Here is a 23,035-nt window from a genome sequence, read left to right as displayed (position 1 = left end):
TTCTAGATATAACTTAATCCAAAAGCAAACGTTAGAAAATAATATTGTCGGCGACTGTACCCACATATCCACTTCACATACTGGAAATCACCATAGTTTTTATACGTATTACACTAGATGAATTCTTGAATTCGGTATGCTTCGCTAAGAATTGAACACAGTGTGCAAGAATAGATGGATGTGGTTCTCGGCTGCCGAGTGCGACACATGGTGTGAAGCAGGGCGGATTCCTGACGAGCAACTGGTAATTAAAAAACTAGTTGCAGGATGTTCTGATTAATCCTAATTAAACGCACATACCTTCTCGCGGAATTTGTAAGTTAATAATTATAAAAGTTTTTATTTTGATATAATAAGTATCGCTGTAAATTCCCAGCCTACTTTATGATAAATTGTTTTTTTATTTCTGAGGGCGTAATTTTTAATGCAATCATACAAAACGATTAAGTCGAATACCGACCATGACAAAAATCAATTAACGAAAGCTTATCAGATACCAATTAAGCGTTCAATTTTAATAATTTATGTAATACAAACAAAAAGTTATGACGTGCACACGTTCAATTAGTGCATGTGGGAGGCTTCGCGGGGCGCGCGGCACCCGCCATCTAGCGGGCGTCAGCGCCGCCCACCTCCCGCCTCGCGCCTCGTGCCTCGGCCACAGCATCGCGCCGCGCGCCCGCCACTCGCGACCACATGTCGCTTATGAATATGAGGCGTTATGATTATGAAAATATGCCCCGCCCCGAATATGGAATATGGAGGAGGGGGTGAGCGTGGCGCGTGCGAATGGGCGAAGTTTGATTTATGAGCCGGGCGCGGCCCCGCCTCCCTGTCATAACCGTGTACCTGGTGCGCGCGCGCGCTCGCCGCCCGCCGCCCGCCGCCCGCCGCCACCTCGCGCTCAGTCCCGCTTCAGATGGCGAGCGGTGCGCCCGGTGCCACGCCGCGTCCGCTCCGCACACCGCACTTCGACCGAGCCGAGTAGAGGCTCCGCGCGCGCGAGTGCACCCACCGACCACCGCACGCGCCGTAACACTCCGCACCGGTCTGCCGGCGTATCGGCCCCGGCGTCTGCTGTGCCGCCCTCCAGCGCGCCAACCTTCGACGCTGCTTGTGCTCCGCCGCCGCTGGCCAGCCATGCGACCGCTGTGAGCCACCGGCGCGCATCACCATGCCGCGAGTGAAGCCAGCCTGCGTCCGCCGCGTCTCCATCGGTACTTACTGCACCAAGACACGAGCACAACACCCTTCACTCACCCGCGACACCGGCAAGGACCCGAACACTGTGAACTCGCGTCCTGACATATCCACTCGTGTACTCATCGCGACTCGCGTTATTATTGTTGATCTTCCGCATCTCGTTCCGCCTCCTACATCGCAATGATTCAGTTAGCCACGACAATGTACGGCATATGTAACAAAGTGAGCACTAAAAAACGACACCGGCCGCGCTGCGGTGAGTAAACAGTGCAGTGAATTATCACCTTTACAATAGAAGTTGATCAGAGCACGAAATAATATTAAGGTACTGTAAAGATATTTTTTGAAACGACTGAACAACTGTTCTAAGTGAAGAAGCTTTGAGCTTTATATATTTTCTTCTAAATAAATTGTTCAATCAATGTTCGACTTTGTATTGATATGAATAAAATGTAGAGCCGCCGGATAGAATAAATAATACAACTCTATTTGAAAGCCTACAGAAATATTTTAAGGTGTGAAGTAAATAATTTGATAAAAGTGATATATCAATGAGAGAATATATATACTTATATCAATGAGAGCTGTGACCGCAAATGTAAATTTCGGTCACTTCAATAACAAACTCTATTAGTACTTTTTTGATATTAATAAATACGATACATACAAAAATATTACATAAAAGTCTATATTAGTGATTCAATTTCCAGCAGAAATTGTAAGATATTAAAAACCTGTAGAATATGAGGAAAACCTTAAATTTATTTTCCAAATATTGAACTTTCATAACTACCGTTGTAGTATTATTTAAAATGATAAGATTGCGGGTCAATATAATTCTAAACCATCAATCAGTACATGGATGTAAGCAGTACTTTAATAAAATTGCTTTAACGTACAACACAATAAGTTGACTTCACTTACCTACCTCAATACTGTGTACTAAAGGGTGAGGTGACGGCCCTCGCCTCTTCACCAAAAACTTTCAGAACGTAGCTAGCCCGAAACAAATTCATACTATCTACATTTTTGTTAAAATTAAAAATAACAAACCAAAAACACGTTTGATATTCAAAAACGTAACCTGAAATATTATCTTTGGCTTTAAAATTAAAAGCATTTCATTAACGCAGCCATAAAACCAAGTGTTAATAAATAATTATTAAAATGTTAATATACAAATAAAATTTAAAATAGGCTCTTAAAAATTACACACTACTTAATCGGGACTCGGGCTGTTTCAGTTGTTGTCAGTTGCAATTTTATCGCACGCCGCGCCGTATCGACTTCCGGTTTTATTTTCATTACATTTTGTTGGTGTAAGACTTCGCTTTTGTCTTCTTTGTCTTACGGATTCCGTGACTATTATTGCATATTAAAACTATATTAGACTTGATCTAATCTAAACATATATTTGTTTTTGATTATAACGTAAGGGATTATTAAGGAAATAGCCGGAGATGTCTAGTTGTTTTTCAAGTTTTTCGTGCCTTGAATAAATTAACGGCTATGAACCAGAGATTAATAGCTATTATGAAACAGAAATTTGTTTAGTTTAGAGTAATGACACTCTGTCAATCGTTATTATAATGGTTCCAAGTCAGACGCGTTATCTCTTCGCCGCTTTTATGGGTGCTCTATAAAATATTTATTATAGTCGTTTTATCCACTAACGACTCAAATAACCCACCTATTCATATTCTTATGAAATACATATTCACTGTTTGTTTTTCGACTAATAAATTAAAAATAAAACTCGTTAAATGTCCGAGCCGGTTCTAATTCGGACTAAAATAAAAGATTGATATGTGTATCGGCGTTCATTTACCTTGAATGATGAATAATAATTACACTTCACGTATAAGTTATTGACTTTCTGTTCGTGGATTAATTAGCAACCATTCTGAACCATAAATCGAAATATTTTAATGGTATTTATATTTTATCGTTAATAGCGCCCACTTACTCATTGGAAATTTATTTAATCAAACTTTACTCAGGCTCACCTGTTTTACACGCTTGGTTATAAATATCCATACTCAGGAATAAATAACAATAGTGCAGCAAAAAAAATCTGTTGCCTATTTCGACACCGCAACGTTTTTTTCCATTGGACAATTCGCACCGCACCGGCACGATGTTTAGGATTATAACGTTTTGAAAGCTCCATAAGAAGTTTCTGTGTAAGTCGGCTGCGAGCGGCGCGCCGATCGCCGCTAAACTTTTGCCGACCGCTACCTTGATACGGGCCGAAAGCTCACAACAAACAGACTAATCCTTCTCCTTTCAAACAAGCGGCATCGCGCAACAAATGAGATGTTTAATCCCCCGCAACATTATCCCGGATTATATCAATGTTTTGTAACGTCCGAACATCATAACCAACAAAAAATCAATTGTCAATTTCAAGGGCATATCGGTCTATATTGAAGCGATACAGGTGCGTATCATAAACATATTAAATATAACATCGGTGAAAGTTTAATGAGTGTGATAAGGTAATTTATACAGATTATGAGAGTGTTTTATTTATTATCTAATAATAGGCCCAGTGCAGGTATTTGGGACGGATGAATTTCTAAACCATTTGGAGATAATATTCATAAGTGCATAATACGTGAATTAATTTTGTATGGGAAAATTAAATTTGTGTCTCAAAAGTTTCCGTAGGCCTATATCGGAACTTTTACGTTTGTGGACGAGCAAATGTTCCTTATTCTTTCAATGCCTCGCTTATCGGGGGTTTTGGACAATTACGGCTATTTCGTTCATGAAATGACAACGCGGAACAGTTTCAAATGTTCTTTTATCTGTTGCATATATTATTACTTTTTAAATGAAACACGTTTTAAATGATACGAAAACGAACGAGAATCAAATAACAAGTAATAAAAATTTGTATATATCTTTATATTTATACATAAACGGACTCAATTAATTTGCCCCACTTACACATTTAAAACAATGTAATGCAAATTTTATTACTTATACTTACAAGTTTAAATAATACATTGATAATAAGATCACGCCTTTATCTCTGGCGTGGTAGTCGTGCAAGTTGTACGTTGTCTTTCGCTGTGGTTATTTCTATACTATGACAAGATTGACTATTATTCTATCGTCAAATTATACTCTTATTCAAATACGGATTTCTAAGGCTTCTTTTTTTAAAATTTAATAACGTGCATATTTTTAAGCTGTATCCCATTATGAAAAAACCTTTAGAAGAGGTTTATAGAAATTCCTTTTAGGTCCGTAGATTCATCGGCTAATCTATCCTGGGACATTTTTAGATAGCGCAATCCATCTTTATAACCTTGCATTAATTTCATTTTAACTTCTACTAGCTAATTTTAATACATTATACGAAATATATTTGATGAAATATGGCTAGTTTTGGTCCGTTACCTGTCAATTTGCGCTGTTAGTCTAAATTTTAATGGTCGCTTTTCAGTTGTATCTGTTCCAATTAACTCGATCTCTAGACTCTGGGTATTGTATACAGGTACCACTGACACCTCTCACAATATCTACCTTTCAAATAAACCGCATGTTTGTTTAAAATCATTATTACAGTTATACGCTTTATGACTTTTGTTAGGTTTCAAGTTAATTTTATGTAAAAGGTTTAATTTATTTAATACGAGTTATAAAACTTGGGTTTCGCTTCATAAGTTGTGGGCAGGTATTTATATTTACAGTAACTTTTGTTAGTTTCACTGTATATTTTAAGGAATTTGTACATAAATGAAAACATTTGAACCAAGGAACAGTTTGACAGGTTCCTTGTTACAACTTTACCTAATGGTAGGTATAGATTAAGCAATTATTACCTATAAAGTACATTTAGATCTGTCTGGAAAGTAATAAAAAACCAGTGAATCGCTCTGTATGATGGTATTTATCCAGAAAGGAAAAATATAGGTAAATTATTTATTAACATTTAGGTATAATTTTCTTGCTTACATCCGATAAGAATTCTTTATATGTTATTATTCATGTTGCATCTACCCGATGAGAAATCCTTCCAAATTATTATTCAATTTCCTATTTATTTATATTTATGTTGGGTATACAAGGATTGAAAAATCATTTAAATACAAGTAATATGTCAGCATAAAAATCTCTTTCAACTAGTAAAATCTTAGCCAGCCTTGCTAATGTGCAAAAATTTGCCTCTGCCATATTATTAATTTGATTAATAAATTTCATATCCATTAACCACTTAATAAAAAATTTAATTGCTCAATATATTTTACCGTTACTAGCGAATGTCAGAAAATATTAAATCAAAAAAATATTAACCTGCTTCTATTAATACTTTTTGGAATATTTAATATTTCTAACGTTTTCAAATGTGTATCACATCACTTCTGAATATAGTGAACAGATTATAAAGCTATTTAAATGTTAATAAATTGCAAACCAGACTTCAGCTTGTTTTGGGTAATATAAATCGATATGTGCTAAGAATCTCAAAGTATTTTTAAGGCATTAGAGCTGCAGGCAATATTAGTTACGATAGTTTTTCATTCATTATGAAAAAACATAGTAACAAAAAATCTAGAGGAAATTAATACAAATCTGTCTTTGGTCACATCGATATTTTAAAAATAATTTTGTGGTTTAATAAACTGACAGTCATTGAAATGAAAAATATACCACGTATATGAATGAAGTACTTATCTATGTAAAGCGTAGTCATGTAGGCACATAGTAGACAAATGCTGACCCTCTTATCGCCCACACGCGTTTTATCATTTAAATAATAGTCTACCTACCCGCTTCGCCATACTTTGAACGGAAAGAATACCTATCGCGTACTACATCCAATATATTACTCGTCAGAAGGTTTGATTCGATTTTTTTAAAAATAGAACTTAATATGAAAAGTAATTAAACAGTGTCGGAATTAACAACAATTCTAGAATTCTAAAATTAAAACTTAATCGTTCAGAAACGCACATTCTAAAAAGAATCAACAAAATAATAAAGTCTCTTACGGCCCAAATAGCAAATGTCTGACTAAACTGTTTATCGTGTTTGGAAATTATCTTAAATACTATCATATTATCGTCGAACATAAGTTATTTATGTACTACCGTTTTGAATTTTACTTTGAAAGCTTTGATGTTACATAGAGTTATAGAAACGTTCTACAAAATTTGTATTTTCTAAATCTAAATAAATATCAAACCTAATAAGTTATTTTTTTTTTATGTATTCGTATAATTAAATGAAGCTTTAAAATGGTTCGTGTGTTGAAACTATTAAACAGCTGGTGGGTACAACGTGGGTGTATGTAATTTAAACCTTCCATAGGGGTATAGAAAATCAGCGCGGCTGTGCAAAATACTGCTAAAGATAATAATATATTACTATCAGAGACAAGACGATTACTTTGAAAATATGGATAAATTGAATAACATGATTTTAGCGTTATATTTGAGCTTAAAACGAATTGAGATTAATAGGGATATTTGCCGACTATGCGCGCAGCGACATCTATCGTCGAGTAGTCAATACTAATTTTAATCAAACTGAATTCAAAAAACATAGAACAACTAACTTTAGATTTCAATGACAATAAATGTTGTATTAAAATCTATCTTAGTTTTTTGCACTTTCGTATAAGAGGTTGATATGATTACAGACATTTGTGGCATTTTCTTTTGAAACAACGGCTCGTTCCATCGTTTACATTATTAGTACTAATATTAGACTATTAGATTGTTTCAAAATTTAATAATCGAATTTTAACTGCATAACAGTCCACGATATTAATAGTAACGAGATGACATCACTAATGTATATTAAATACTTTTCCTACATGCGTCTTATATCTTATAAAACCAATACTGATATGTTATTTTTCCCTTCTATCCTAATCAAAGACTTCATATTACAACTGTAAGTTTTAAAGCACCCATTTAAGCCGTATAAATACAATGACTAATTATAAAGAGGCTATGAATAGACGAGCTCGAAGGACATCGCGACTTTCGTTCGAATTTGTAAACGCGTAACATAATGACAGCGGAGATAATCGGAAGCTAAATAAAAATATCCTATTAAACATTTTCTTGCACCGCACATTACACGCAACATCATCAACACCTGACAGAAGAAATAATATAGTGAAACATTCAGTCAAACAACACAACACTACACATTGATTAAATATACAAACACACATAACACACATTTATACATTTGCTAGATAATTATATAAATATTATTGTTTTAGGTGAAAGTTCCGGATCGTGTTCTGAAGAAGATATCAACAATGCATCCGATGAAATTAGAGACCGGCCGGAGGCGCACATGTGCCCTCGCTGCCAGGAACAATTCGAGAGCCTACATGAATTCCTCTACCACAAACGACTTTGTGATGAGAAAGCGATGCAAATGGGTGAAGAGAGGATGCATTCTGATCCCGAGGAAATGGTCGTCTCAGGCGACGAGGAAATGGACGGACCTAACAAACGATTAGAACAAGTACGACGGCATAGACAAGATGCTGAAAATAATAACAGCCTCGAAGATGGCGAGCCCGAAGTGCCTGAAGCCGATGTCCCTCCTGTTGGACTTCCCTTTCCTGTAGCTGGGCATGTTACCCTTGAGGCGTTACAAAACACTAAAGTTGCTGTTGCGCAATTTGCAGCTACTGCCTTAGCGAACAACACTGACAATGAAGCAGCATTACATGAACTTGCCGTACTCCAAAGTACATTGTTTACGCTGCAACATCAACAAGTCTTTCAATTGCAACTCATACGCCAGTTACAAAATCAATTGTCATTATCGCGACGGAAAGAAGACCACCAGAGCCCGCCTCCGAGTGAACCAGAGCCGACGACTCCGGCGCCTCCCGCTCGATCACCGTCGCCGCCTCGTCCGCCACGGGAGCCTACTCCTGTTGCTCCCACTCCTCCCACCAGCCAAAGCTTGCCATCGACTCATTCGCATCTTACTCCAAAAACGGAACCAATTTCCGTTCCTAAAATCCCAACCTCCTCTCCTCCTATGATGACCCACCCGCCTTACAGTTCCATATCGTCATCATTAGCCTCTTCGATCATCACAAACAATGATCCACCGCCGTCCCTTAATGAGCCTAACACGCTTGAAATGTTACAAAAACGGGCTCAAGAAGTACTGGACAATGCGTCTCAAGGCTTACTAGCGAATAACCTTGCCGATGAACTCGCCTTTCGTAAATCCGGAAAGATGTCTCCATATGATGGAAAATCTGGAGGGCGGAACGAACCCTTTTTCAAGCACCGATGCCGATACTGTGGAAAAGTTTTTGGGAGCGACTCCGCACTGCAAATCCACATTCGTTCTCATACAGGTGAAAGGCCCTTTAAATGTAATGTTTGCGGTTCGCGATTTACGACTAAAGGAAATCTCAAAGTTCATTTCCAAAGACACACAGCAAAATTCCCACACGTGAAGATGAATCCCAACCCAGTGCCAGAGCATTTGGACAAATACCATCCTCCGTTATTAGCGCAATTATCGCCGGGACCCATCCCCGGGATGCCGCCCCATCCACTACAGTTTCCTCCGGGTGCGCCAGCTCCTTTTCCGCCAAGCTTGCCGTTGTACAGACCGCCGCATCACGATTTACTACCACCTCGTCCTCTCGGAGATAAGCCCTTGCCGCCTCACCCACTATTTGCCATGCGAGAAGAACAAGACGTTCCAGCTGATCTCAGTAAACCTTCTGTGCCGAGCCCTTCCCGATCCGCGCCGGATGTATTTAAGTCTGAACCTCAAGATGAAGAAAGTCAGCGGGAGTCTAGTTTTGAAGATGGCGACCGCGTATCTCCGAAACGCGAGCCTGAAGAAAATGACGTAGCACAAGACGCCGAACACGAACGTTACCCTTCGACGTCCCCTTATGACGACTGCAGTATGGACTCGAAATATAGCAATGAAGATCAAATCGGCAGGGAAAGTCCACATGTGAAGCCCGATCCCGATCAACCGGAAAATCTCTCAAGTAAGAATTCACCGATATCTGGACCAATTTCAATAGCGACGGGACTACGTACGCTTCCTACATATCCTTTGTTTCCACACTCCCCGCCCAGCAGCATTTCCTCGGGTAGTTTGACTCCATTCCACAACACCGTTCACAATATCGTCGACGTCGATGTAACGCGCGATCCCGTTTATTATAATTCACTTTTGCCGCGTCCAGGTAGTAATGATAATTCGTGGGAAAGCTTGATAGAAATCACAAAGACATCCGAGACAGCTAAATTACAACAACTTGTAGATAATATAGACAACAAACTGTCCGATCCTAACGAATGCATAGTATGTCACCGTGTACTTTCGTGCAAAAGCGCATTACAGATGCATTATCGAACCCACACTGGCGAAAGGCCGTTTCGTTGTAAATTGTGTGGCCGCGCGTTTACGACCAAAGGTAATTTAAAGACGCACATGGGCGTCCACCGGATAAAGCCACCAATACAAATGTTACATCAGTGTCCCGTTTGTCATAGAAAGTTCTCTGATCCTACCATGTTACATCAACATGTGCGTCTGCACACTGGGGAACACATAAATTCATCTTTCGAACACTCGCCACGAGGCTTCGAAACAGACAGTTATCCATCGTTGAGCGACAGATCTGAGTTCGGTGACTACCCTCCTTACCGTCCCATTCCTCCCGCTACATTTCCCACTCCGAGCACTCCCGGCGACCGACGGGCGGACTCCCGCGGGACCGACGATGAGAGCGGCCGGGACGAGCGCGAGCCCGCCATTCGGGAGTTCGACGACGACTCAGACATGAAGGATCGTCGAACTTCGCCGCTCTCCGTCTACGCCTCGGCGTCCGAAAGCGAAATAAAAACTATCACAACAACGGCTTCCCTCCCATCGGCGACAGGTTCGGAGAGCGGGCGGAGCGCGCGAGCCTCACCACCGTCTCCAACGATGTCAACGCCGTCGACGCCGCCCAGGCTGCCACAACATTCGCCGCTGCCTTCGCCACCCGCGCCTCTCGCTGCGCTCGGTGCTCTCGGAGGATCACCCTTCAGCCCACTAGGACTCGCGTTCCCTCCCGCAGGTATGCGATAGCGGGGTCTTGTTTATTCGTCCGCCCCGGTCGCCCGTTACACCCACATCCTTGCATTCATCCCGTTCAGCCATATAATAATTATCCATCGGGCGCCCGAATACACGTGGTAAAAGTATACAAAACATTAACTCTTCAAGATATTGACCATTGCCAGTTAAACAGTGTAATCGTGCGTTCCATTAAAACCACAATTTGGTGACATTGAATCGTTATTGAACCGAACATTTGTTTGTGTGCAGTGCGCGGCAACACAACGTGTAGCATCTGCTACAAAACGTTCGCCTGCAATTCCGCTCTGGAGATACATTACCGCAGCCACACCAAGGAGCGACCTTTCAAGTGCACCATCTGTGACCGCGGATTCTCCACTAAGGTATGTCCATGAATTTTATTGTCATCAAAATTCTCTTGTAACACGCACTTCATGTTTTATAATTGATTACAATACACGCAAGGCCGCGGAAAAAGTATCACATAATAGTAACATTCACACGGATAGTCGAGCTACAGATTGAGTGTCTTTGGCTTTTAGCCAGTTCATACTTTATTGTTACACAAATAGCGAGGGATACGTGTTTACGACATTTCCACTAATTTTCACTACATCTGAAGAAATCCATTGACAATAAAATGTATTAAATATAGACTAAATTGTTTGATGTAGATACCCGGTGCGCCGACACTGATAGCCCTATATGTGTATAAGTATTAAATTAAATGTTAATCGGTATAGCGCAAAACGCAAACCACCTATTGTGTGTAAACACATTAATTATGGAATCTAAAAAATAACACCAGCAAAATGCACAACGGTTCCAATTCTAAGTTTAACCGGAGACATCGACAAGCGAATCTTGTAGACAAGGACTAAGTTCATGCGCCGGTTTCATTTCATCTAAGTTTCGGTGCATTAATTTTGCAGGCAGTAATTACAAGTCGCTAGTCGGCTCTAGTTCGCATTAGTTTTAGCCGTTGTGTTCCGTCGCATCCGAGCTGTTGCCGACATCGCTAGTAATTGACGATCTCCGCAAACTTGTAGGCCCGTCTGTTGTGATTTACTCAAAACCTTGATACCCGTTGTAAAGTGAATGCGCTTACACCCACCGCAACGCTTTAATTATTTAAACATTATCAAACCTCCACTAATAATATTGAATTACGACCGCCGTTACAAATAATTATCAAATGCCTTAACTGGTTTAATTTCAAACGAAACAGAACTCTATTACTTAGCTTAGAAGGAATAACGCGATGAATATTTTTTGTTATATCAGCATGGTACCAACTGAAGTTCGACTTTAAGTAATTAAATGTTCACTGCGATAATTAAGCTTTACCTTATAATTTTATTAGCACATTGACGTTTTGATTGATGAGCATCGATCAATATTGTTTTTAAATTCCATTTTCAAAATTATAAATGTTTTAGAATTATTTAAATTTTAACTTTGATATACCTAAGTTTTGTTTCAATGGCAAACCTTTCAGATTAAAGGGCTGCAAATTGTTTAAATAATTTGAATCGTTTTGTATTTGTTTCCCTTGGATATGAATTTCGTGTTCAGGCGTTTCAAAAGAGATGATGCAATGCGTTTAACATCACACGTGATGTTGTTTATTGACACTAATTAGAAAACGTTTAATGACTTTATTCCATCGCTTTCTGTTTTTCATTAATCTATAAATATATTTAGTTGTATCTATAGGAATAAATTTATTCTTCATTTATTGCAAACGTGTAGGTACTTATCCTTTATTTCAGACACGTTAAAACAATGATTTTGTATATTGTTGCATTCTTCATTTATTAAAACTATGTATTTCATTCTCTTATTTCCGATTTAGACATAAAATCATATTAAATGTAGTTATGCTAAAAATAATCTGTCATTAGTCGTTGAAGCTTTTGATATTTTAATGATCTCACATAAATAATATTAAATTAATAAGCTATTTGGAATACATTCGTTATCCGTTTTCAACAGTTTGCTGGACTAAAAGATAAATGTCATATACACATATATTTTAGCATATATATCAGCTGTATATGTTAATTGGTCACACACAAACGAATGAGTGTTTTATACTTATGTCCACATCAGGCCACTTATATAATTATTCAAACTACTAAATAGTAATATGAAACATTTATTGGCTGATATAATGTTAGATATCAAAATGAATTAATTTAATATTTAAGATAATAAATAATGTTTGTTAAAAGCATTTTTATGGCGATTCCAATTTTATACTCACTTGGGCCAATATTTCAAGCGCGTATAAAGCTGCGCTTGCGCCGCGGCCCGCACTCCGCCGCGCGCATCGCGCCACAAAAATGATAACTCATAAAAACAACGTCACGGAAAACGATCGGAATATTAATTCATGTCGTAAAATATTTATTACTTATAAATCCTTGAGCCTTTACCTACGCTTCTCGTCATAAAAAGATTATTTATGTTTGACAAAGTAACATTTTTCGTATGTTACCGAAAGTGTCCAAGGGTCTTATCAATAAAATATAGATTATTTACGACGGCGCCGGACTGGTTGAAAGTTTAAGGCTCCTCGCCGTACATTGCCTTTAGTTTAATTAAGTCCCTCTGATAAATATGCCAGTGTTTAAGTAGACGCCTATGATTTACACGCGAAGTGACCCAAAATCCCAAATAACTCCCAACGAGCCGCAATAAACACCTTCCATTTAATACACGTACATAAATTCTTATGACCCTACGCGATAATATAAATGTGAACTTTCTTGAATCGAGTGAAAGCCTTGCGTAGTTAACAATATGTCAATCGATCACTTGTATGTTGCCTCATAACTTAAACATTAAATATTGCAAGTAAACATTAAATATATTATTTTTACGTTACAAGATTTTGCTCGTGGCTTCACAATCGTGTATAAGTTATCCAGGATCAAAAGTAGATTGATAAAAAGATTCCCATTCCCGATGATAAAAAGTAGCTATTTCCTTTCTAGGAATCAAACTATTCCATACAAAATTTCATCCAAATCGGTTTAGTGCACTTTACTTATGCATTTATAATATACATAAGTATATAAAGAATATACGGTAGTTTCTGCAGTTAAAATGCAACGTTCTAACTTCTTAACCGGGAGCTTTAAGCTATGTTCGACTCAAAAGCTCTCTACATAATATATTATATATTATATTATGCGTATTCTTAATTTTTTTTATAAATGTTTTTTATTGTACTGTAAATTCTTACCTACTGTATTTGTTATTTGTTTTGAGTATTTGTGTCATGATTATAGTTATAGTAGGTTAGTTAGATTAGAATGTATGTTGATTTATTAAATGCTTCATTGCTTAATTGTAAATTCTCATAATTTATGAATCCTAAACTAGTTACAAATTTCTAATCAGTAATTATTCATAAAGCTTTCTCTATATTAACAGTCTATAATAATTATTCTCAAAGAGGTAAAATGTGCTTTATGTAAAGACAGTAGAATATATACTTGAGCTCTAAAAGCAGTCTTTAAACAATTATGTATAGACATCAGCGGTCAATGCTCAATACTCATCAAAGTAACAACCCTTAATTCCCAGCCTTATGCATGTCAACATCCATAATATTCTTTTGCAATAGACAAAATTGTCGCAAAGGACGGAGCTAGAGACGAAAAAGTAGTATTTTCTATTCAAACCAGACTAGATAACTATTTCAATGGGATCAAATCAATAAAGATACTTTATAAAAACTACTAGCAATAGAACCGAAACTTATCCAGTATTAAACGCGTGTATTGAGGAATTTACGTCTACCTCAACGTGTTAATTAGATGGTTCGTTTTAAACTTCTTTTATTGTATTGACTTTTTATATATGCCTTACATGACTACTTATATACTAGATAAATACTACACGCTGCTTACACGGGCAAATAATTTGATCTTTACACACAAAACATTTTTATTCGGTCCAAATGGACGCAAGCACAACAGACCAATACTGAGTAAATAGCATGCAGAGAGTAAATGCGAATTTTTAGTAGTGGATGGATAGATTTCGAAAAGTATGTTCCTACTTGAGAGTAAGGTACTTAAATGATCAGAATCCCAATAATTTGGAATACCTACGTTGCAGATATTGTAAACTGAAATTACACAAATAATTGTAGAAAAAAATGAATTCTCGATCGAGCAATCGCATATTTTTAGAAACAATACCGCCGGACTATTGATAAACAAGTAAATGGCCATAAGGGATCATTGCTTCATTCAAGAACAAATCTGATACTAATTAAACATCAGGCCTTGATGTGTAAAGCTTCAAGATGGTTAGCAAGGAGACAAGATTTAGATATTAAAAACGTTATAAGCGTTTTAAAAACTCGAGGTTTTATCACAAATGTACAATAGGATGCAATCCACACTATTCGCCTTTTTATTTTTATAAATTTATTTGGAAAAGGCACGTTTTTACTGCCATTATAGTTTGTTTTATAGTTTTTCAACATCATTTTTTATTGATTGTTTATAAAAACATATTATTTATTTGATTAACTATTTATCTTCTTGGGTATAACGTTGAAATCAATTCTTCGTTTTATTCATTTAATCCATTCCTCTTTTTAATTCGCTAGTATATTTATTTATTTATATAAATTTAATTGATTGTATAAATTACAAGTAATAATAGAATATTTAGTAGGCAATAAATATTTCTAGAGGGTAAGACGTAGAGGAAGGCAAAGGAAACGTTAGTCAGATGACATCAGGAAAAAGCAGGCTTCCAACAGCCGCAATAAGAAAATAATTTAAAAAGCTTGGGAGGCCCATGCGTCGAGATACAATAATTTTAGTAACATAAACATCATTTATTATGTGTATAACAGTAAATTGATTTGGCAATAAAGGCGAAATAGAAAAATATGTGTAAGTATTGAATCGGTTCGATTTTAGTATTTGCATAATTAAAATCGGTATGACTACTTATTTACCGTACAACAATTCATATAAGTTATGCAAATTGAATACCAGTTGGCAAAAACATTTTACAACTACTTTGGCTAACAAATTTGACTTTAACTACTAAAAATTCCGGTACATTTATATATTTACTACTATTTAGATTGCAAGTAAGGTTGGCAAGTAATTTAAATATCAACTGTATTCAGGTCTATCTACAATACTAGGGTATAATCAATCTACCCTAAAATATTTAAAAAGTTTGTACAAAATATGCGTCACACTATCTTAAAACATTTTGTTACTATTAAAACCAGAAACAAATAATTAAATCGCTTGTACCTATTACTCTTAATATAAATTCTCACGCTTTCCGCATATCTGCAGCATTCCACAATAACCATATCCTTAAATATACTTAAAACGGTTCACATTAAATACTAAAAGTACCATTGAACTGAATTGCAAAGCAAGAAGGTTCCAGGCATGCCACCTTTGCATTTGAATATGACCTATGTCGCAGCCGTCTAATGAAGCAGTAACAATACACGAACGTCGGAAACGAAACAGAGCACGCAAACACGTTTGTAAATATTAATAATAGCATGTGGTTAATATTTAGTTGCAGACATATTCGTTTGTATTACGGCTATAGTTTATAGGAACGGCGCGGCCTTATCCGCAGCCACCTAGCTGTTACAAGCGCATTTAAAATTACAATAAGCATCGCCGACACCGGTACCAACGAAAGTTCACGCGCCAAACAATTTATCGATTATTCCTATCTTGTTCCTACTTACATGGTACGTGGTTATTGACTTTCGTGAACGCATATATAGACAATGCATAGTTTTTTAATGACTTCTGAAATAAAATCGATTTGTAGCTTAGTTCAAAAAACGTCTTGATTTACCTATACTCGTAACACATTATTACTTTTTACGTGGCCTTTTTATGTATCAAATATGGAAGTTGTGTATTACAATAATGTTTAAAGTTGATAAAGTTATCAGCCCCCGAAAAGGTCACCGTAGAGTTTTAAAACTTTATTGCACTTATTTTATTTCGTATAGTGTATACTTAAAATAAATCACAAAAATCAATGTCGGTACTAAAATCAAAAGAATATAAAGAACATATTACATATATATATATATATATATATATATACAAACATCAGACAACCATAGCCTTCTATTAGAATCAAAATATAATAAATCATAATTATTAAATTCTTATTCTTCACTAGCTTTTTCTCGTGGCTCCGCCTCCAAGTAATGGTATTCCGGCTTAAAAGTCCCACCTTATATTTAAAAAGTGTATATGCTAGACTATATCTTGTTCGGTGCTAGATTTCATCGGGATCCGTTCAGGCATTTTGCCGTGATTCAGTAACATCTAAACATTATCATTATAACATTAGTAAGTATAGATTACATCGAAGGCGACAGTCGCCCGAATTATGATAACTCGTCTTACTAGAAGTACACTGTCTAATCTCGGCAATTATTGCGGTTTTTTAATATGTGTACAGTGCTCTCTTTCCGAACGACAAAATATATCTGCTGCCAGCAAATACATGCTTAAATAAATTATCGCAATGTAAAGTGAATAAATATACTTATAATATGCTGTAAGTTACTATCAGGAAATATTCATAATGCGGTGTTTTTAATGTTATATATATATTATTTTATTTTGTTAAAGAAACTTATGAAATGCTAATATCCAATCCAAAATAATTATGACTACCGAACATTATCGCAGGTTATTTGAATAAATGCATCTTACTGCCAATTTTATTAATAATTCTATTTATAAGAAGCTAATCAATAATTCAATATTAAAAGGTTTTTGCATTAAAACACAACTCGTAACTTGTTAAAAAATAATGTTAAAAATATTAATCGAATCCAATATTCAACTGATTTGCTGATTACTGGTTAAAATTCTGTGTCTGATTCATTATGACTGAATTATATAAAGTAAAACAATTATATAATATAATATTTTATTATATGACCTTAATTTTCTAGCGGCAGCGTTTTAAAGCTTTAAAATCAATAGCGCCCTGGGTTTGATCCTCAGATCGTGCAATTAAATTTTATGAAGATTTCGTTTCGAGAAACGCGCAAATTACACGGATCTGGAATCTGCGATCAGTACGGTAATTAACTCGCCACCTACATCTTGGTACGCAATCAAATCAGTAAATAATGAATGGAATAGTTACATCTCTACCTACCACCACCACCACCACACGAAGGATAAGCATGGGGATATTTTATAGTCCGTAAAATGCATATGACTATATTTATAGGTACATACATAGTTTTCTAAAAAGAAAAATATATACATCTATCTACAAATATTATGTTAAACACGATTTCATCGATGCATATAAATTGCCTATTTAAGAATATAGGTATATTGGAATTTGGTCGTGTACGGCCTCATATTTAAATATAAATTACCACATTGATATTGATAAAAATACTTATGAACGTCGTGTTATCAACAAGAGAAACGTCTGCATGTCATGCAATTAAAATTATATTCAACCTTTAAAAGTGAGTTTCAAAATATAAAAATTATAACCGTGTTACATATAACTGTCCTGGTTATCGTTACACGACGCTATCCTAATCTGAGTAGCTTGCACTTAACCTCTAAATTTTCGTAAATAACTCTTAGTATGTAGTTTTTATATCCATATTCCAATTACCGTTACCAAACGCTAATAAATTTATCAAAACATAACTGAAAAGTACATAAAAGTTGCAATAAATCCGCGACATTTATTACGGCTTTCTACTTCATGGGGATGTTTGACTAGCCTTTGAACTTAAATAAAAAATAAATACATTTTATGTGTCTAAAACATGTTTTTTGAAATACGTAGTATACAATATACTGTAAGAGAAATTATAAATGAAAACATATTATATAGGAATAGTTAAATTAATACCGAAAAACAAAATCAGATGAACTCTGTATCGGTATAATTGCGATCGGCTATATATTCAATTATTTTCATTAAGACCTTCAATCGTGCTAGGCTCGTATGTATTGAGGCAATAAATATACAATTAGACACATTATATTTAAACTAATATAAGTTAAGATACATCATTTTGCGAAACTCAACGCCTTTCCTAAATAATAATAATAAAACATTAATTACTAGTAAAACTAAATTTTCATGTATCATCTAATTTGGGTCTCGACAAAATAACATGTGGCAGCGCCAGTGTTAAAAAGTAGGTAATAGTTATTTTGAAAAAATGCAAAATTTTTCTAACACTATTGTCTCGTATACAAAATTGATGATGTCCTACATTTGGATGCAATAACGTCGACCATATCTTTAAATTTATATGTTTGGAAATTATTTACTTCATTTCTTAACGTTTGGACGAAACCAACTGATGTAATGGCTAAAATTTAATTTACGATCATATAAATTAAATTTAGTAAGATGGTGTGTCTGTGGTATCGATATATTTCATTATCCGTAATTCTGCTTATCCCCAAAATGATTTGACAATAGATGTGTGTTTTCAGCCTTTTTTTTAATTTTCTATCTCTACATTTGACGAACGCGTCCAGTATTTGTACAAAGGGCTAAGTTCCTTGATACAGACGTTTGTTTGTTGTGTGAAGAGGTTAGGTGTAGCTGTAACGTGCCTGTGTTTATGGTTCCAGAGCAGTGGCGGCGGTTGCCGGTGCGGTAGGCGCGCGCGCGCACCCCGCCCGCCGCACGCCACTGCTTTGGACCTCTGGAACGCCTTCGTCTATCCGGTATGAAAGAGCGACGCCTGAGCGTGAAATATATCATATAAACGCTTATTTCTATATCTATATGCGCTAGTATCCGATGATAGAATCGTTTAGGTATCTCATAGACCATCAAATGCTATTGCTTATGTTTGAAAACCGTCCGAGCATAGGAAAAATAAATACATAAAGCACCTAGCATATGCGATTTGTATATAATAAACGCTATAAAACATTATATTCGTTGGTTGGTAACAAAATTTTAAGCATTAAATCAAATTAATTCTTAACGTGTCATTGATTACGTCTTTATGGATATTAAATTGTTAATTGTCGTCGCTTGTTTAAATTAATTTCATAAAATGGTCATTGGATACTATAAATAATTGTTATAGATATTATATGGTTCGTAAATAACCAGTAATTGGCTGCCTATTAAAAGGATTTTTATGTAGAGATTGAGAAACGACATCTGCTTACCATATTTAATTTTTATTCTAATTAATAATTTCCTAAATGTCTTAATTAGTACCTATCTATGAATATTATATTATCATTACGACACCATAATGAAGCTCCATATAAGCCGCTGTATTAACACGAAAAAAGAGCAAACTTTCAATTGATTTGCGCAGACACCGCTCGTCTTATATCTTATACATGCTTGTCATAACATGTTTTTAGTATTCATCATTCGATATTATTAAATTTATGAATTCTGTCCACCAGGGCAACATGAAGCAACACATGTTGACGCACAAGATCCGTGATATGCCGCCCGGCTTCGACAAAGGGCCTGGCGGTCCCACGGGCACCTCTATGGATGATGCCCGGGACCCGAGCCCGGACCGGCGATCTTCTCCGGACAAAGTGGACCTCAAGCGATCGCCTCCCGTCCACCCGCCGCCGATGACGCATGCACCGCCGATTGACATGCCCTCGTTGCCTAAAAGACCTAGTGGTAAGTGTCGATATTTTGTTTTGGCCTCGGGCTCTACCCCAAGCGGATCATAAAGATTGTTCACGCAATCAAAAACTTATTATGTTGCTTTATTGCTGGCAGATAAAAAATACCATTTTGGAAATAAGCCTTTCTATTACTGTCTATAATTGGGCGACACAATAGATACCAACCTAAATATAACAGTAGATATAGTATGGTTGAAATAGTTTGGACGCAGATCTAACATGTTATTTTATACTATTTTAAAACAGTTTAATGTTGATACTACTTATATATATCATAACATAAATAATAATGTATAAAGGTCGACATAAAAAAATATTAATGCGCACTTCGTTAATCTCAATAAAATCTATTTTAGTGAAAAACTAGAACACAATTGAATAATAATGCATTAAAATATTCAATATAAAATGACAAATTGTATGATAATTCATTTATTTATAAGTATATGTAACGATATTTAAAATTCTATCACAATCGATATATTACGAAAATGTCAACTATAATAACTTAATAAAATAAAATTTAAATAAATGTATAATACACACAAAAAAAACTTATCTAAACACCTTGAAACCATCAGGTACTTACCTACTTGATAAAACCAAATCATTAAATAGCAATACCTAATCTGAATATACTTACATAACCTAAACGCAAAATAGGACATCCAGCGCATCCCTATTCTTAAGGCCTAATTCTTTTGTCAATGACATGAATAAAACCTAGAAACCTCAATGCAGTCATTACCTTTGATCATTACGTATTATGCCAGGTCGGTAAGTGTTCTACGAACAAGCTTTGCCTTCTTCCATTAACTACTTATGTAAGATTCAGTAAAGCGTTACCTGCATTCTATTCTGCCGCACACTCCACTGTTCACTCTTCAAGAAGTATACTCCTATGAGTATGCAAGTTAAACTCTATAGTTTATATTGCATTTAGGAAGGTAGCGGTTTCTTGAGACGACATTTAATTTTGCTTCAATACCGCAATTCATCTGCCGTTGATGAAGAAATTAACTTTTGACCTAATTTATAATGGATTTTTCTTTATGTTTTTCGCGTATTAAACACTTATACGTTGTAGACATATTTTTTTCGCAATATTTCGAAGCCTTTTCACCCTTCACGGTCACAGACATGCTTGCTGGTGGTCCGATCTACACAAAACCTTATTTTTGTTTTCATTCACAGTACCAAGCGGGCCTACCCATCCGCCACCGCCGACATCGTCAAAGCATTTATGCGGTGTTTGCCGCAAGAACTTCTCGTCGTCGTCGGCGCTGCAAATCCACATGCGGACACACACCGGTGACAAACCCTTCCGATGCGCCGTCTGTCAGAAGGCCTTCACTACCAAAGGGAATCTAAAGGTACGAATCACTGAGTTGTGTTAGGTTAGGTTAGATACGTAATTTTCCTTTTCGCATAACATTTTTTATGGTATCTTTAAGTTTGATATACGATCGATGTAATAACGTAAGTGTGTCGTTTATAGGTGCACATGGGCACGCATATGTGGAGCGGCGGCGCGTCACGGCGCGGGCGTCGTATGTCGCTGGAGCTGCCCCCGCGGCCGCTGCACGAACCCCACGAGCTACTGCGCCGACCCGACCTGTTTTACCCGTACCTACCCGCGCCATTCCTCAACGGCATGCAACAAAAGGTAATTTAAATTAAATCTAAATTCTTTCTAATTAATTCTGTTTTTTTTTGTAACCTTTATTGTTTCTATCTATAGATTTCAAATTTAAAGTAGCTTTTGTTTTTATCCCACAGCTAAACGAGATATCAGTTATACAGCAAAACGCGGGTCAAAACGGCGTAGCCGGAAAATTCCCTGGCCTGTTAGGCTTCGGACATTTCGGTCCCGCACGTCCCGGCGCAGCCTCTCCACTTGAGAGGCCGCCGTCGCTGGAAGGTCAAGATGAAAGGCAAGCGGCTATGCGGGAGCTTGCGGAGCGTGGGCGTGAACTGGCCGAACGCAGCCGGCAGATGCGCGAGGAGGGCGAGTACCGCGCGGCGGGCGCGCTGGGGCCGCACGCGCCGCCGCCCGCGCAGCCCTCGCCGCCCGCGCCGCACCACCAGCACACGCACCCGCTCGCATCGCTGCCGCCGCCAGCACGCACCGAGGGCCTCACCGTTTAACTCACTCGAAATTGTAACGGCCGATAACATTCCAAAACAGAAAAAAAACAAATGACTAGCGACATGTGAATCCCGAACATCGGGCCGAAACAGTCGAGCCACGCGCCGCAGTAGTATTTACGTTTGTACAAAGATTAAAATTTAAAGTGAATGCGCGAAGTTGTGGAATCGTCGGGTCGCTTGAACCGAGCGTCCGTTCCACGCAGCAAGTTGTGCGAGAGGTAGCGTCAAGCGTGTGATGCGCAAGGACTCAGCCGCACGAGTACGGGCCGGGGGCAATCGGGGGCTCCTGGAGAGCTCCACGTTTATGTCATTACTCTGTGATAGTGCACATTAGAGGCTGTGTCTCGCCGACCGGAAACACCCGTTTAGTTTAAGCGCTATCGGAATTCGTCTATTACCGATGCGGTCGAATGTGCTACGACATCAAGAATGATTAAATTATAAATTATCCCAAAAATTAAATAATTTCATAAAGTTATATCTTTTAAATTAATTGTACATACATTGTATAATAGTGTTGTAATGAACGAATAGATTATTATAAACTATAACTTGAAAAAATATTAGTACATTCTTATATTGTACAACTGGAGTGCAATATGCATGATTTTATCTTTTTGCCACATTCCAAAATATTTATTCGACCTTATTTTGTATCGATACATACAGAGCCAAAGCAACATGATCTAACATTATCTATTGTAAACATTTATAGTTGATTATAAGTTAAATAGTCACCTATTGAAATTTTTACCCAATTTTATTGGTGCAGAGATTTTCTTCTTACATCAATATTTGAGTTTGTATCCCTGAAGTTAAATAATTAAATTTACCCATCTATTGTCAGTAAGTATTCAATATACTATACCTAATTATTGTAACAGAGGTTA

The 23,035-nt window shown here is 36.8% G+C and overlaps 1 protein-coding gene across 5 annotated transcripts; it reads left to right on the top strand.

Annotated features, from left to right (window-relative positions):
• Positions 1–895: 895 nt before the first annotated feature.
• LOC115445048 (homeotic protein spalt-major) lies at positions 896–22,602 on the top strand. 5 transcript variants are annotated; one of them, XM_030171129.2, is made up of 9 exons: positions 896–1,217; positions 7,451–9,211; positions 10,112–10,291; positions 10,543–10,676; positions 18,954–19,049; positions 19,755–19,986; positions 21,189–21,367; positions 21,493–21,660; positions 21,774–22,142. In XM_030171129.2, exons 1-9 carry the CDS (start codon positions 1,175–1,177, stop codon positions 22,140–22,142), a joined length of 3,162 nt encoding a protein of 1,053 aa, XP_030026989.1. In that variant the 5' UTR covers positions 896–1,174. The 5 variants fall into 5 exon arrangements, with proteins under 5 accessions (XP_030026989.1, XP_037297841.1, XP_037297840.1 ...); XM_037441942.1 differs by lacking the exon at positions 896–1,217 and adding an exon at positions 1,384–1,459 and having other exon boundaries at positions 21,774–22,602; XM_037441944.1 differs by lacking the exons at positions 896–1,217; positions 10,112–10,291 and adding an exon at positions 1,239–1,459 and having other exon boundaries at positions 21,774–22,602.
• The last annotated feature ends 433 nt before the right edge of the window (positions 22,603–23,035 follow it).

Source organism: Manduca sexta, chromosome 23 (assembly GCF_014839805.1).
Source record: "Manduca sexta isolate Smith_Timp_Sample1 chromosome 23, JHU_Msex_v1.0, whole genome shotgun sequence".
Taxonomy (NCBI): Eukaryota; Metazoa; Arthropoda; class Insecta; order Lepidoptera; family Sphingidae; genus Manduca; species Manduca sexta.
Note: the sequence above shows the minus strand (reverse complement) of the source record. Positions and strands in the feature narration are given on the sequence as shown.